The sequence below is a fragment of the Nicotiana sylvestris genome, chromosome 4 (assembly GCF_000393655.2).
Source record: "Nicotiana sylvestris chromosome 4, ASM39365v2, whole genome shotgun sequence".
Lineage (NCBI taxonomy): Eukaryota > Viridiplantae > Streptophyta > Magnoliopsida > Solanales > Solanaceae > Nicotiana > Nicotiana sylvestris.
The window spans coordinates 47,127,038-47,144,012 of record NC_091060.1 but is presented as its reverse complement, the minus strand read 5'-3'; the positions used below and the strand labels follow the sequence as shown (position 1 = coordinate 47,144,012).

At 37.0% G+C, this 16,975-nt stretch overlaps 1 protein-coding gene across 1 annotated transcript; it reads right to left on the bottom strand.

The window, feature by feature from the left end:
• Window positions 1-255: 255 nt before the first annotated feature.
• LOC104236605 (proline-rich receptor-like protein kinase PERK9) lies at window positions 256-12,087 on the bottom strand. Its single transcript, XM_009790564.2, has 8 exons — window positions 10,050-12,087; window positions 9,514-9,921; window positions 9,344-9,430; window positions 7,630-7,700; window positions 7,472-7,548; window positions 7,213-7,360; window positions 919-1,080; window positions 256-816 (listed from the first exon to the last, which is right to left on the bottom strand). The coding sequence occupies exons 1-8, from the start codon at window positions 10,978-10,980 to the stop codon at window positions 616-618; spliced, it is 2,085 nt and encodes a 694-aa protein (XP_009788866.1). The 5' UTR covers window positions 10,981-12,087; the 3' UTR covers window positions 256-615.
• Window positions 12,088-16,975: the final 4,888 nt, after the last annotated feature.

Below are 16,975 nucleotides of genomic sequence, written 5' to 3'. Positions count from 1 at the left end.
CAATAACAATTAACGCACAATTAAGTAATAATTAAGCATAAAATTGTATATTTGGACATTAAATGCTAAAAATGCAAACGATGCCTATTTTTGTAATTTTTAATTTTTGTAAAACAAATTTAATTACTAACAATTGTAGAATTAAATCCTACATGCAAAATGCGACATATTTTTGTATTTTTTTATTAATTTAGCAAATAAACATGCACAAGCAAATACAAATAATTATTAAAAATATCACAAAATATCACAAAATTGCACACCAAAGAAAAATCATTTTATTTTTGGATTTTTTGGGAGTAATTCTCATATTGGGCAAAAATCACGTGCTTACACATACATTAGCTTCAATGAGCCATTTTGTTCTGTAGACCCTCTATACTTTCTCCAAGATATTAGTTCTAAGCTTCTGCGAGTGACTTTTTTGTCTTACAACACGACATTGTAACTGATCTAAAGCTTATGCCATAGACCTCGACATTAGGCAGCGTTTTGTCTGCATTTTCATTGTATCTACTTACAGAAGAAAACATTAACTGCTAAGCTAAGGTACCTCTGATGTATCAGCAGATGCAAACGCGGCTTCCAAATAAGACCTTTTATTGTATAGATCCTCTAACTATGTTCACCCGACTCTCTACTATTTTGATTACTTTGACTGAAAAAATTTGTACTAAAATCTTGATTACCAAATGCCACCTTCCTAAACCAACTTATTTCTGCAGATTGTAGTGCAGAGCCATGTATTGCACTTTCACCAACTTTCATCCCGTTTGACAGATCATGCATAGCCATACCATCAAAAGCTCTCATGATCTGCGAAGCATAAGTATGATCGGAATATAAATGCCAATCACGAGATGTCTTAAGGGCGTTTCTGGCATATGTTTTCATTCAATAAAATAGAACAAAACTTACCTGTCCCATTGCTGGTCTCTTTGAAGCTGAGTGGCGCACACAAGATGCAGCAGCCTCAATCATTCGAAAAATCTCACTGCCAACGTAGTTCTTCTCAAGACGCGGATCTGCCAACTGATCAAATTCCTCTTTTTCAAGTGCCTGACTAAGCAAAGGTCGAGCCTGGAAGAGAAGAAGATCAAGTCACCGTATTATATGACTTTTTTGCGAGTGATACAATTACAAAATCATTTTATGCCAAATTCAAGTTTAGCAAAGGTAATTAGTACCGGTTTTCAGTTCTAATCAAAAGAATGAAAATCTTCTCAGACACATCATAAGAATATTGCCATACCTCCTAAGCAAAGATAAATATATTTGTTATGGCACTAAAAGCTTTTTTAATTGGCTATTGGCAGAGACTGATGAGAAAAGAAACTAAAGATATAAAGAAAAAAAAGCATAGTAAATGGAAGTCACACGCTCAGCATTATCGTAAAAGATACTAGTTTCCCTTTGCTATTGTTATTGGTTTTTCAGTTTTCTAACATTAGAGGATCAATGAAATCAAAGCAGATTACTTGACGAGCTGTTTTATTGTTGCAAAACAACAAAAGCAACTATAGACTAAATGTTTTGGGTGCAGAAAAAGATTGATACATGTGATGACCCAAAAGGTTATCTTATGATTAAAAACTAAATTCTGTGTTCCAAGACCTTCAAAACCTCATTTTATCCCTCCTCGATTTGTGTGCGCAGTCCAGGCGTGTTTCCAGAAAGCTTTTATGTTGAAAGTTGATGAAAATAATATTTTTTGCTAAAAAGTTAATTTTAGTTGACTTCGGTTAACATTTTTGGTAAACGGACCCGGACTTGTGTTTTGACAGTCCCGGTGGGTCCGTATCGAAATATGGGACCTGGGTGTATGCCCGGAATCGAATTCCGAGGTCCCTAACTCGACAAATGCATTTTTGATCAAAATTGAAACACTTGAAAATCTAATGGTTTTAAGAATTGGGTTAATGTTTGATCTTTTTGGTACCGGGTCCGTATTTTGGTTCCGGAGCCCGGTACAGGTTCATTATGATTTTTAAGACTTGTCTGTGAAATTTGGTAAGAAACGGAGTTGGTTTGACGTGATTCGGACGTCCGGTTGTGAAAATAGAGATTTTAAAAATTTTCTTGAAAATTTCATTCAATTTGGTGCTAAATTCGTAGTTCTAGGTGTTATTTCGGCGATTTGATCGCACGAGCAAGTGTATGGTGTATTTAGACTTGTGTGCATGTTTGGTTTAGAGCCCCGAGGGCTAGGGTGAGTTTCGGATAGGCTACGGGATGTTTTGAACTTAGAAAAATCTGGTTTTTTTGGCTTCAGCTGTCATCTGGTGTTTTCTTCTTCGCGTTCGCGAAGGGACTCTCGCGAACGCGAAGAGCAAGCTTGTCTGAGGAAGATTTTCTTCTATGCGACCGCGGAGACCGGGTCGCGAACGCGGAGCATTGGGGGCATTACCCTTCACGAACGCGACTAGGCTCTCGCGAACGCGTAGCATAAGGGACCTGGGGAGGGGATAGTTGTTCTTCTACGCGAACGCGAGCACTAGCTCGCGAACGCGGAGGCCAGGGGGAGTTGCCTTCGCGAACGCGGAGGCCAGGGGGAGTTGCCTTCGCGAACGCGTAGTAGGACTCCCGAACGCGTAGGCCTTTGGCCGCTGCCTCCCACGATCGCGGCAAGCCCTTCGCGAACGCGAAGAAGGCCTGCCCAGTGATTTTAAAACAAACCTGAAACGAAAATTTCTTCAAAATTTCATATCTCTTTCATTAGAACTCGACATAGGGCGATTTTTGAAAGGGGAATTCAACACGAAATCATAGGTTTGTACTCCTTAACTCATTTCCTTCAATTTCCATCATCACCCATTAGATTCCTAGTCCTAAATTCTTTCAGGGTAGAATTAGGGATTTTTGGAAGAATTGGGGTTTTTGCAAATTGGGGATTTAGACCTCGATTTGGGGTCGGATTACGGAACTAATTACATATTACGGCTCGGGGGTGAATGGGTGAACGAGTTTTGGTCCGAACCTCGAGTTTTGACCAAGCGGGCCCGGGGTCGATTTTTGACTTTTTAGGGGAAGTGTTGGGAAACCTAAATTCATATATTGAAATTGATTTCTTTAGCAATATTTGATGTTATTGAGTTAATTGTGGCTAGATACGAGTGATTCGGAGGTGGATACTAGAGGAAAAGCGGTAATTGAGCATTGAGTTACCCACAGAGCGAGGTAAGTGTTGTGTCTAAACTTGGCTTGAGGGATTAGGTATTGTTGCCTATTTGCTACGTGTTTGGTTGTTGAGTACAACGTATAGGTGATGTGACGAGTACCTATGCATTGTTGTCGAGTCATAGCATGTGAGTGAGTCTTATTCTTGTAATCGTTGTATTCTTTATTCATATTGTTCATGCTTAGACTAGTTATTCTTTATGTTGAGCAATTCTTATCATGTTTTATGGAATTTGATATTGATTGAGTATTGACTCAAAGTTGAGGTTGACATTGTGGAACAAAATGTTGAAGTGAGACTTGTATTTGATAATCCTATCTCCCCGTTGTTATTCTTCTTGTTTTGGTGAGGCAGAGGGTAAAGCACGAAGGGTGATGCCGTGCCATTTTATATTCATTATCATGTGAGGAAGAGTGTAAAGCACGAAGGATGATACCGTGCCATTTCATATTCATTATCATGTGAGGAAGAGTGTAAAGCACGAAGAGTGATGTCGTGCCATTCTATATTCATTATCATCGTTTCTTTCATTCATTGTGGTGAGAATGAGAGTAAAAGCATGAAGGGTGATGTCGTGCACTTGTTTTTGCTATGTTTAATATTTCCATTGGTGCAAAGCATGTTGTTTGCTATGTTTCTTTACTATTACCATTTTCATGGTCTTGTACTCCCCTCAGCATGTTTCCCCCTCCCGTTATTATCTGTTTAGCTTCTATTAGTTGTTATTGCTCGTATACTGTTTAACTGCACAGATTTATGGTGTTGTCTTGTCCTAGCCTCGTCACTACTTCGTCGAGGTTAGGCTCGACACTTACCAGTACATGGGATCGGTTGTATTGATACTGCACTCTGCATTTTCTGTGCAGATTTCGGTACCGGTCCGAGCTGATCCTGAGTCTAGCTGCTGGCTTCATCTAATCGGAGATCCAAGGTAGGCCTGTTAGCGTCCGCAGGCCCTGGCGCCCCCTTCCATACATTCACTTTACTGTTTCTTTTGTATCGCAAACAGTTGTATTTCCTTCCGACATTTGTTGTAGTAAAATCTTAGAAGTTCGTGGATTGTGACTCCAGCTTTACATATTAAGACTCTTATGGATTTCCGCACTCTTTTCAACTTGTTATGGTTTAATTATTGTTAATCACTGAAAGGTTTAAGAATTGGTTTAATGATCTCTAACGTTGGCTTGCCTAGCAAGTGAAATGTTAGGCGCCATCACGGTCCCGACGGTAGAAATTCCGGGTCGTGACAATACACCCTCCATCTCAATTATATGAGATACACCCTCCATCTCAGTTTATACGAGTCTCTCTTCATTTTGGGTTTCTTTAGTTTGGGGCATTCAAAAATGTTTGACATTATTTTATTAATACGTATATTCTATACTCCCTCCATCCCGTTTTATGTGACGGTGTTTGACCGGGCGTGGAGTTTAACACAAAAAGACTTTTGAAACTTATAGTCTAAAATAAGTCATAGACATTTGTATTGACTATAAATCTGCTCGTTAATGATAAAGTGAGAAGTTTAAAGTTAAATTTTTTCTGAACATGGAAATATGTCATTCTGTTTAGGACAGACTAAAAAAAAAAGTTGCCACATAAAATAAGGTAGAGAGAGTACTGCTTCTACAACTCTCGAGAATTCAAATTAACTCAACTATTAAAATTTGAAACTTAATTTGATGAGATGTTCTATATCAAATTAACTTTTCACTTGTTACTTCAATATATTCTTCCACTACCACCAATATAATATACAAGTTAAATGAACAATTTAAACTCTATGTCTAGTCAAATATTGTCATATAAGAATGACAGTATTAGTGAACTGAGTCACATAAAATGACAGTATTGGAGAAAAGTAGTATTAGTGAACTGAGTCATGGCAAACTGAAATTAAATGCATCACAAACCATAAGAATGAAAACCATACCCTCTATGAGACACATAACAGAAGAAAATCTGCCTTTTCAGATATCAGTGCCGACAGCCCTCATTGTGGACGAAATACTTGACAACAAAATGACTTAACTAACAAAGAGAATCATGTGGGTTTAGATACCGTATTTTGGTTAGATTCAAGCTCGCTGCTAAATTGCTCCAAGATAATTAATCTTGGCACAAGAGACTTCTCCTTCAAAATATATGATTGCCAAATCTTAACGAAACAAAAAGGAAAATGAAAAAGAAAGTAGCAGTGAAATTCCTTTTGAGGAGAAGTTAACTTTCTGGGACTGTTCACATTAAAGCTCGAGGTTTTATTCTTTCCAGAAGTCCATGACATGAGACATAAATGATCGTTTAAGCTGGTTTAACATTTGGCGAAAGTTTGGGTGAACCTCACCAAGAACAGCTCTCAACTCTTGAATTTAATTTTCTAATGAATTACGTTGAGGGCTACTATATAGTTGCTTCAGCAAATGAAATGTAATCATTTGGAAATTTTCTATTATCAAGACGGTAAATGCGCTTTTGGTGCCCCATATCATATTATTTTTCAAGATGCTACTAAAAGACATGCTTTTTGATTAGTCATCATGCTTATCACAATAAAGCACGGCATATAATTGATTAGAACAATAGCTAATGGATGACTAAATAACAGTTTCCTAAAACCCACATCAAACTACGAAATAAATCTATAAAGTCAGATAAAACTATAGATGACATCCATTAATGTGGATTCTGAATTCTTTTCAACTAAGATGTATAAAACTTGAACTCTTATGCTTGGGTAAAAGGCCTATCATACAAGACTCTGGAATGCATAAACTATTTGAAGGCTATACCTAATGAAATGGATAATCAATAGTGGATTTCAGTGTTCTAGCTTTTAGGTAACAAGCTTGATATGTGAGATAAACTTTGGTGTGCACAAGAATAATCATGCATTTAGATCCAAGGATACAAATGAATCCTTACAAAAACCATGCAAGCACCTAACATGTCTCAGTTAGCATCCAAACAAACTAAACATTGTGTATGTTCCACATAAGCTGGTACAAAGTTCCAGTGCCAATATCCTACACAACAGCCAATCTCTCACCTCTTTTGACTCTGGATACCAAAAGTCCCCTTGGTCTATTTTGACTCCATTATATCTCATTTTGCCCTTATCAATCACTTAACAAGTCGATTATATGAAATCCAAGTTCCCCTGGTAGCCCCAATACTGTCCTTCTCGGATAAGGGGAAGGGGATTGAGGTAATCTAAACAGGTGTTCCAGGTCCAAGAGAAATATGGTAAACACTAGGAAGCCAACTATTGCACAAGATTATTCTCCTCAAAAAACACAGTTCACAGTGGAGTCATTATGTTTAAACTCTAAGGTGTGTCTGCTTCCAAATTGCCATATGAGCTTTCTATCCTATAAACATCAAGAAAGACAAGGTCACTATCTGTCATGAAAATACAGAGCTCTTACAACAAAATAGCAGCCATAATTCAGAATCCATCCAAAGATGAAAAGCTTTTGACTCCACAAAAAAAGCTCAAGGATACTTTAGTATCAAAATTAAGAAGTCATTCGGGTAGTTCGAATGATCAACTAATAGGGCATTACAGGAATACTCTTTTCATGACAAATAAAAGGATTCTGTGCTCTCTAGTGGCTAATATTTCCATGTTTCTCATCAATTGATAATCTTTATCTAGGCTTACAGCATCACAATCTCATTCTTCTCAGCAAGGCCTCGCTGTGTGGTAGAAAAGGGTAACATAAAGAAAAGGAACTTCACTAGAAGACCTACAAGAGGCCCACTGTACAGTAGCAAATGGTGGTTTCTTCAAACATCAGCTACCAAGTTCTTGTGCAGTGTGGGGAAATGACAATGAGGAACAACCAAATCCTGACTCAAATGAAATGTAGAGGTTATCCGAGCTAAATGGGACTAAAATAGTACGACATACTGTCTGCATGCAGATATGCAAGTTTCTAGCCTTAAGGTTGGATAAATGACCAGTGTAATTATTTCTAACAAATGGTAATAAAAGAGGCCTCATGGAAGTAAGGACAGGTTGGCTAGAAACATACCGACTCAACTAGATTCTCCTGCCCTGAAGGCTGAGATGTATCCACTGGCTTCCTTCCAGTAATCAGCTCCAGAAGCACAACCCCAAAGGAATATACATCAGATTTTTCAGTCAGCTTGCCAGTCGATGCATATTCAGGAGCCATGTATCTGAGTTCAATCTAAGGAATTAGAATAAATATGGGCAATTGAAAAAGATGGAGTTTAATATAGTAATTCCTATGCTTCCAACTTAATGCAAATGTTGGCACTGAAACATACCCAAATGTTCCAACGACACGTGTTGTGATATGACTTTCTGCATCCTGAGCTAATTTAGCCAGTCCAAAATCAGAAACCTAGAGAAAATAAATTAGTTGTAAAGGGTCAGCTCGCAAGACAAAGAATGTAAATATAGGATTTTGAGGACTTGGACATACCCGTGCCTCAAAGTTATTATCCAAAAGAATGTTCGATGACTTAATGTCTCTGTGAATAATACGAGGACAGCCTGTCACCCACACCAAAGAATGAGTTAAAAACCAAAAAACAGAGTATCATACTTGAACTATAATTAAAGACGAATTAGAGCACCGCACTTGCATTATGACTTCGTTAAAGTTTCATGGCCTGCAGTGGCTCAAGTAACTAGAATGAAGGAAATGAGCATTCATGATCACAAAAATAAAGTAACTTCATCCAATCTAGTTTCTTCAACTCTTCAATTTAACAGTATAACATAAGAACTCGACCAGTGAAGTTTTACTCAGATGCTTGTCATGGGACTATTGGCAAATCCAGAAGCATATTACGCATTACTACCGCAAAGCCTGATGAGGTCACTTTAGCGTGAAAGATATACTCAGCATTTCAAGGAGACTATGTGTGCTCGTGGATTAAAATATTCCTACAAAGGAATGTTATTTCATGGTGCAAAATGTTTATATAATCGAGATAATATACGAGATGAATAAAACCTTGAGGACACAATTGCAAATTGCATAAGTTATAGCATTACATTACAATAAGGAAAATTCCAACAAAAAGATCTTGCTACTTCCATTGAGCTTAAACTATTTATTTGTTCCGTTTTCTCTTTTTACTTCAAGTCCTCTTATAGGGATAATAGGAGAATATTGGCTTTGGAGTAGCTTAGGTTGCTTCCATTAACCTATCACAGTTGTTCAACTAGTGGAGTAGGGATCAATAAAATGAACCGTAAGTGATGATGAATAGGAACACACAATCTCATATTGCAATCAGATTCCCCCATATGGTAATGTTTTCAACCTTTGCCTTTCTCTCTTTAACTTTCGGGGGAAGGAAACATGAGACATATTTTGTTCAACCAAAAACGACATGAAGTTGAGATAAACACGGATAACTCAAAAGGATTAAGGAGCAGATCACTAATTATAATCTTCGTGCAGATATGCTATTCCAAAATCATGCCAAACATTTACATAATGACCTCAGAACCAAATTTTAAACTGCATTAGCAATATCATTACTGTGTGTAACCGTCTCATCTAAAAGCTTAAGCTGTTAGAGAGAGCACACTTTTAGTTACTTAATTATGTCTTCAACATGCCCCTTCACGTGCGGGCTTGATTCTTTTATGATGAGCTAATCACGTGGAACTTTTTTGATAATTGGCGGTGAGACTCGAACCCAGGACCTATGTCTACTCTGATACCATGTTGAAGTGTGTGACCGTCTCATCTAAAAGTTTAAGCTGTTAGCGAGAGCACACTTTTAGTTACTTAATTATGTCTTCAACAATTACATCACAAAAAGGAAATGCTAACTGCAAGGCCTTCTACTTCTATTGAGCTGAAAATAACATTCTTCCTTTTCTCTCTCTTTCTATTTTCCTTTTACTAATGTCCGCTTTTAGGGAGAATAGGAGGAAGGTGATTGTGGAGATTAAATTTCTCTCCATGATCCTGCGACAGCTTTAGCGCTCATTAAAAAATAATAAGCATGACGAATAGGTGTAGAAAATATCAACTGCAATCAGCTTCCCTGTTGTGGTAAATTTTTTAACCTTACTTTTTATTTTTTTAATGTAGGGGGAGGTCTGCTCACAATGGAGAAATGAAGTGAATAAAACATGGATAACTCGTAAGGATTAAGGGAAGAGAACACTATTACAATCTTCATGCAGATAAGCTATTCCACGAGCTGCGCCAACAGCAATTTTAACACGTGTTGTCCAATTCATGACAGGCCTCCCTTGTGCTGTAAATTGCAAGTATCAACAGCTAGCTTTAGTGACCACACATAACAAATGAAATAATTAAATCTACAAATGTTAAGTTTACCATGAAGATGGAAGTAAAGGGTATTATTGGGAACATAGTCATAAACAAGGAGGCGATTCTTCTCTGAAATGCAATAACCTACAAGTGAAACCAAATGACGATGGTGTATCCGACTAATGATTTCAACTTCAGCTCTGAATTCTCGTTCCCCCTGGCTCCCACCAATATTTAGCTGCTTTACTGCTACATATCTTCCATCTGCTAGATATCCTTTGTATACAGAACCAAATCCACCCTTCCCTAATAGATTCTGTGCTGAAAAATCGTTCGTGGCCTCAACTAGTTCTTGATAAGTAAACCATGTCTTTGAACTGCTGAATCCACAAGGGTCCCCTGGAGAACCGAGGAAATTGGAGCCAGTTCCATTTATCTCAGGTGTTGATTCCTCGACCTTCAATAAAGCAGACTCTGTACACAACTTTCACATCTTCTAAGAATTCACTTGAAAGGTCTCAACTACCAATAGTACATTGATCTTTCTTGCAACACTGAATAACAAATTGAAAGGAATTATTTGATAGTTTCTGAAAATTTACCTGATTTTGGAGTGGAGCACACAGAGATTGTCTTGACATTACCAATATTATAGCCAGAATTCTTCTTTCGCTTCCGTATACACCATCCAGCTGCTGCGATAAGACCAACCAATAGAAGAACAAGTACGATGCCGATGGAAACTGTCCCTGCAGTACCATTGCCACTACCACCTGCAGACTTTGAGCTTTCTGCTGGATGGTTTCCAGAACTATGGTTACTAGCACCACCTGAAGGAACTGGTGATGAAGGAGGAGTAAGAGAAGGTTGTGAACCGTTAAAGGATGGAGGTGGTGATAGTAGTATCACAAATGTTGGCGGTGATGAGTCTGAAGGGGAATCAGAAGATGGTGAGGTACTGGGAGGTAATGTAGCTGGTGAAGGTGGTGAATCTTTAGGAGGGCCTGAGGCTGGGGAAGGAGGCGGATTTTCTGATGGCTTAGATGTTGGGGATGGAGGTGAATTTGAAGGTGAGTTGGATGAAGATGGTGAAGGCGGTGAAGGTGGTGAAGGTGACGAACCTTTTGGAGGTTCAGGAGATTGTGGTGGAGATGAATTTGAGGGTGATTTTGGAGCTGGAGGAGGTTCTGGATTCTGTACGGGTGGCGGAGGTGACAATGTAGGGGGAGGTGATGCCGGTGATGGAGGTGAACTTGCAGGAGGAGAAGGAGTTGGTACAGGTGGAGGTGAGACAGGTGGTGGATCAGGTTCTGGAGGTGGTGGTGAACTAGGTGGTGGACTAGACGGTGGAGGTGGTGGCGAACTAGGAGGCGGACTAGAAGATGGAGGTGGCGGCGAACTAGCTGGCGGAGTAGAAGATGGGGGTGGTGATGACCTAGCCGGTGGGCCAGAAGGTGTAGGTGGAGGACTAAAGGTTGGAGGTGAGACATCGGTTGGAGGAGTAGATGCTTCAGGAGGTGGTGGAGAAGCCATTAGTGGTCAATGCTGGTGATAAGGCTAGAAGAGGCTATGTTACATTTGTTGGAGGACAGTGACTTCCGGCATGAAGATGTTGCATTTGTTGGAGGGGATTTTGCGGGTAAGGATGGAGGAGAGGTCACAAACAATGCAGTGAACTGAAGGCAGTTAGTGGAATTCCAAAATCTATAACTTGGAGGTGGAGAAATGGTTTAAACATCTCACCACCAACAAAGCGAGCTACATGTACTACAGTTCTTATACAATTTCAAAGTTTTCAAACATCAATGAAAGAACATCCATTCCACCGAGAATTCCAAGTAAAGTGCAGGCTTCCTGAACTTATTTCATAAAACTAAGATCCCTAATAAGCAATAAACTGCTTCCTCTTATTCCAAGATTTATCCACAACATCCAAATTCGTCAACCAATTCACTCATACCATACAGACAGCAATTTTACTCCAAACCCAAGTTAAACACCTAGGATTTCAACACAACAAAAGTTTTAAGCTTTCGCGTGAAATCAAATCTTGCCCACTACCCAGGATTCAGTTTCAGGTCTAAAGCAGAATCCAGCTGACAAATTTCTCCTTTAGCTAATTCACAAGAACAATCCCTCACACACTGCACAGACCCTTATATCAGAGTAAAAGATCAATCTTGTAAAGAAGGCAGTAAGCAAACAATATCCACAACCAGACACCCAAATCAAGAAAAGACGGAGAAAATCCAAGATTTTGTCCTTGCAATGTAGAATTTTACCCTTTTAAAGAAAGTAAAATGTAGAATAACCCTTTCTAAGGAAACCCCACTACAAAATAGGACCATATAAGTCAATCAATTGTGAGAATATCCACAAAGCATTACCTATTTATTTCCATGCAACAGGCATGATCAAAAGCTGGTGAATTGCAATTTTGCAGCTAATGCTCAACGTAATGAATCAAAAACGAGGCATCATTTTGTAAACCTGGGAAGCTCATATCAATGAACAAAGGAAAATTGGGTCCCCTCAAATCTAATATATAGGGCACAACAGTGAGAACGACCCCCTAATAAGAACATAAAACATTACAATTCAGTTATGTGCGTGTATTGTAAATGACGTACATGAGGAATATTTGTTTTTTTTACAATAATAATGTTTTAGTCATATAATGATCACAGGTTTAATGAAGAGTGAATTAGGTGTTTCGTTACAACGTCACAATCAATGGATTGGGCGATGGTCGCGCAACGTTGCTGCGAATGCAAATAATCACAAGGCCCCATTTCTTCTATTCTTTTTTCCATCTCTTCCCCATTATTTTTTAAAATTTACCAGTTGAGTACGTTCTAATGTATAAGGAGTTTTTGATGGAAATAATATACTACAAATGTTTTACTTGAAAACTAACTTCATCCCTTTAATTTAAAATTTATAATTTTGATATAATACATAGATACCTTTTAATTTGTTCTGATTTTCGACTACACACTTAAACTGTGATTTGTGAAAATTAGATCATTCTAGATCTCACGTTACACTCCCAAAAGAATAAAAAATTACACTTCTAACAAATTATGTCCTTATAGTTTACATATTTTGTAGAAGGAAATGACTATCTCATATTTTAATTTTTGGTTTGTAATGACCTAGCCAGTCGTTTTGAGCATTTGTATTTCGTTCGGCTATTTGAAGTCTTGAGTAACTTCAGATGATGTATTATGACTTGTGAGAATCGTCGGTTTTGGTTTCAGGTTCCTCGGGATGGATTTGGAAGAATGAATCTCATGTTAGAAGCTTTAAGTTGGAAGAGTCGACTAAGTTTGACTTTCATGTATTTGATCTCGGATCAGAATTTTGATAGTTCCTTTAGGTCTGGATAGTGATTTTGGACTTGAGCGTCTGCCCGGATTTGCATTTGGATGTTTCTAGAAGGTTACAGCATAATTTGGCGAAAGTCAACAATTTGGAGTTTTGGAATATTCATAAGTTTGATCAGGAGTAGACTTTGATGATATTGGGTTCAGATTGTTGTTTCGAGGATTGGAATAGATTCGTTACATTGTTTGAAACTTGTACAAAATTTGAGGTCATTCCGAATTGATTTGATATGGTTCGACACGAGTTTTAGAAGTTGAAAGATCATTAAGTTCGTTTTGAGGTGCAATTCGTGATTTTGATGTGGTTATGTGTGATTTGAGGCCTCAAGTCGGTTCGTGTCGTGTTTTGAGATTTGTTGGTATGTTCGAACAGGGTCCTGAGGGCTCGGGTGAGTTTCGAACGGGGTTCAGACCATTTTGGGCCATGTTAGTACTGCTGGTTTTTGCTGGTTCTGGTCTTCTTCGCGTTCGCAAAGATTGAGTCGCGATCGCATAGTGCAATGAGGGTTTGTTTGATGTTTGTCTTCGCCTTCGCGCTTCAGAGATTGCATTCGCACTGGTTGAGGTTTTAAGTCTTCGCGTTCGCGACCATGACTATGCGTTCGTGTAGTATTGGGTGGAGCTGGTCAGTCTTGATGGGTTCTTCATCGCGTTCACAATTGTTTTCCTGCGATCGCGGAGATCTTGCAATGTGCTTTATCACGTTTGTGAGGGTATTGCCGTGAACGCGTAGAGTAAAGTGTGGCAGTGTGAGTTTATGCTTTGTGAACGCGAGGCTTATTCCGCGTTTGCTAAGGGTGCCCTTGGGCGGTGTATATGAATACTCTATTTCGGACCCTTGAGTTATTTTATCACACTAGTCTTAGAGTACGCGCGATGCACGTGTACATGGTGTTGAATAAACACTTCTTAAAACGGACATAAATATTATTTAAAAAATATGTCTTGCGAGTAAGATATTAGGATTCACAATGTCAGTTTACATTTTTCATCGTCAGTATGTTTGTACTTTAACTAAATATTTTCAAAGGTTTAATTCTAGTCTTTTATTAATTGTAGGTATATATTAACTCATTAATAATATTCTACTTGATATTGTTGGAATTGAAAATATGAAGGGTGCGGCATCTTTATTAATGAAGGATTGGGGAGATTGGCAGAATAAACGTGGAAAAGATTTTGTGATTTAGTTGCTAATTTTGGGTCGTTGGTGATTTTTCGTTCTTTTTAATATATATATATGGTAAAAGTTTCTTTAATTTTAAAGTCCTAAATATTATAACTTCATACTTATTTCAAAAAAGGAATAATTTAATAAGAATGATTTTAGTTTTTTTCAAAGTCCTAAATATTAAGAAATAATTAAATGACTATTTTACCTAGTGTGAACTCTATTTTAAAAAAGTAAAAACACGAATGATATTTCGCTAAACATAGGGTGCCCACTTTGCATGTGTTCCCCTTGTCAATAAGTAAATAACTTCTTTAAAAATTACATAAATAATATTAAACAATGTTTTGATTTAAAATAAAAAATAAAATAAAATGTATAACTTTCTATATATATTGATCTTATATTCAACGCAATGAAAGTCCTTATAGTTTTATAAGAATATCTTACGATAATTATTGTTATTTTATGCATTGGTAATGATCAAATAATTAAAATTAATTATTTTTATCATGACGAGGTTTGCCTGAAAAAAATTGATATGTGAAAATAAAAATGTTAAAAATAATTTTTATATATATATATTAAGAAGCTTTCATTTATTAAAATATTTTCAAAAAGAAAAAAAAATTAACGACAACTCATTTAGAATCATTTTTTCTTCTTTTATTTTATCATCATTGTTTTAAGTTTGCATACGTTAATAAAAAATAATAATTGATTGTATGTTGTTTTATAATTAGTGAATAGATTCTACACATTGAGAATAAATGATGTTTGGAAGTCGAAATAATTATTGAGTGTAGTTTCAACTATTATACAAAAGTTCAATAGATAAAATTTAGTTGATTTCAAAATTATAGATATTAAAAAATTAACATGAAAGATATTATAGATGTGTTACACACTTCAAATAAGTAAATAATTTATTTAATATTTAAAATATTAGAATTTTGTATATAGTTATAATAAAGAGTTGTTTAATAACTAAAATTTTAGTTGATTTAAAAGTTTTAAATATTAAATTATAACTTTATCCAGTGGCTAAGTTAAGAGTATTTTACTTTGTTTTTCAACTGCACTGAATTGTATATTATTTATTTTTCATTATTTTTTTGTATAGTTGTCGAGTATTATTTCAAAACTTCGATTTTAAGTTTTTCATAGTACTCATGATTTTTAGATGGTTAGAATGGGCTAAAGTTATAGATAGAAAAGAAAACTACAATTAATTACATAAGTATATTTTCAAGTAAATAATAATATAAATTGATGTATATAGAGTAGTTTAAATATTTTATTGGAAGAAAAGTGTACTACATTGAATGGAGCTCTGCACGTTCCTAAAATATTCTATGCACGTAAAACAAGAAGAAGAAAATTATAAACTAATTGTTTGATTTTTATACGGTAAACTTAATTGATTTTGATGTCCTAAATATTATGATTTTCTATGTAAGGAAAACTTTAATAAGTAAAGTTTTAATTGACTTTAAAATGGTAAATATTATGGGAATAATTAAATGACTAGTTTGTCTAGTGTGAACTTTATTTTAAAGGGGTAAAAAAGACGAACGACATTTCGCTAAGGGCCTTCGTGCTTTTAATATAGTATAGATTTTGAATTGAGGAGCTAGAATTTGGGCGATTTTCACCGCATAGATTGGGGTAAGTATTTTCTGTTAGCCCCAAGGGTTTCACCTATTAATTTTGAAGATACCAAACTAACATAACTCTCAGTAAAAGAATATTTACTTGTGGTAAATTTATTTTCCTACAGAGTTGCTAAATGAAGAATGATCAAATACGATATATAGAAGATTTGCAGAAGAATGAAGGAGATATGGATGATTTTATAAAGAAAGAAAGTCCATAGCTAATGTAAATATTATAGAAGCATACTAGTGTAAAAGATTGTGAAAGAAAAGCGGCTTGGGAAAATCATATTCAAAGGACAAGAAGGAAATATTTTATTGGAAGGAGATAATATAAAATATTTTTGTAACGATCCGACCGGTCATTTTGAGTGTTGTAGCCTCGTTCCCCCATTTACTGCTTATTCTATGCTCAATAGTTGTTATGTGACTTGCCAGGAAGGTTACTTTGGTTCCGGAGATGTTTCGAAATGAGTTGGGACACTTAGTTCCAAGGTTGGAAGCTTAAGTTAAAAGGGTTGACCGGATGTTGGCTTATATGTAAATGGCTCCGGAACGGAGTTTTGATAGTTCTGATAGCTTCGTAGGGTGATTTTGGACTTAGGAGTGTGTCCGAATATTTATTTGGAGATCCATAGGTGATTTTGGCTTAAAACGGCAAAAGTTGAAAAATTAGAAGTTTGGAAAGTTGAGGAGTTTGACAGAGAATTGACTTTGTGGTTACCGGGCTTGGACTTTCGTTCTGGTAATTGGAATAGGTCCGTTTTGTCAATTATAACTTGTGTGCAAAAGTTGAGGTCAATCAGAGTTGATTTGATAAGTTTCGGTATCGATTGTAGAAGTTGGAATTTCTTAGTTTTTGTTAGGCTTAAATTGGGGTGCGATTCTTGTTTTTGATGTCATTTGAGACCTCGACTAAGTTTGCATCGTGTATTTGGAACTATTGGTATGTTTGGTTGAGGTCCTTGGAACCTCGAGTAGATTTCGGATGGTTAACGGATCAAAAGTTGGACTTAAAGCATTGCTGGATTTTTGCCTTTTGGTGTGATCGCACCTACATGGGGATTAGCCGCAGGTGCAACGCCGTAGGTGCGGATGATGTGGCGCAGAAGCGGAGCTGGGCTGTCCTAGGGTATGACATAGGTGCGAGGGATCTTCTATATCTGCGAGCCCACATATGCGAGTAAGGCTCCGCAGATACGGAGAATGGAGGAGTGAACTGTCTCGTAGAAGTGGATGGATGGTCGCAAAAGCGCTTCCACAGGTGCGGAACTTGAAGCGCAGGTGCGAACCTTATGGACATAAGTGACTTCCGC

Bases quoted from the DNA above. Each gene is read 5' to 3' on its own strand.
- LOC104236605 (XM_009790564.2), bottom strand. From the start codon at position 10,980: ATGGCTTCTCCACCACCTCCTGAAGCATCTACTCCTCCAACCGATGTC. The intron at 9,431-9,513 runs GTAAACTTAACA...TGCAATTTACAG, and splicing joins CCTTTACTTCCATCTTCATG to CACAAGGGAGGCCTGTCATG. The intron at 7,549-7,629 runs GTATGTCCAAGT...TATTTTCTCTAG, and splicing joins ATAATAACTTTGAGGCACGG to GTTTCTGATTTTGGACTGGC.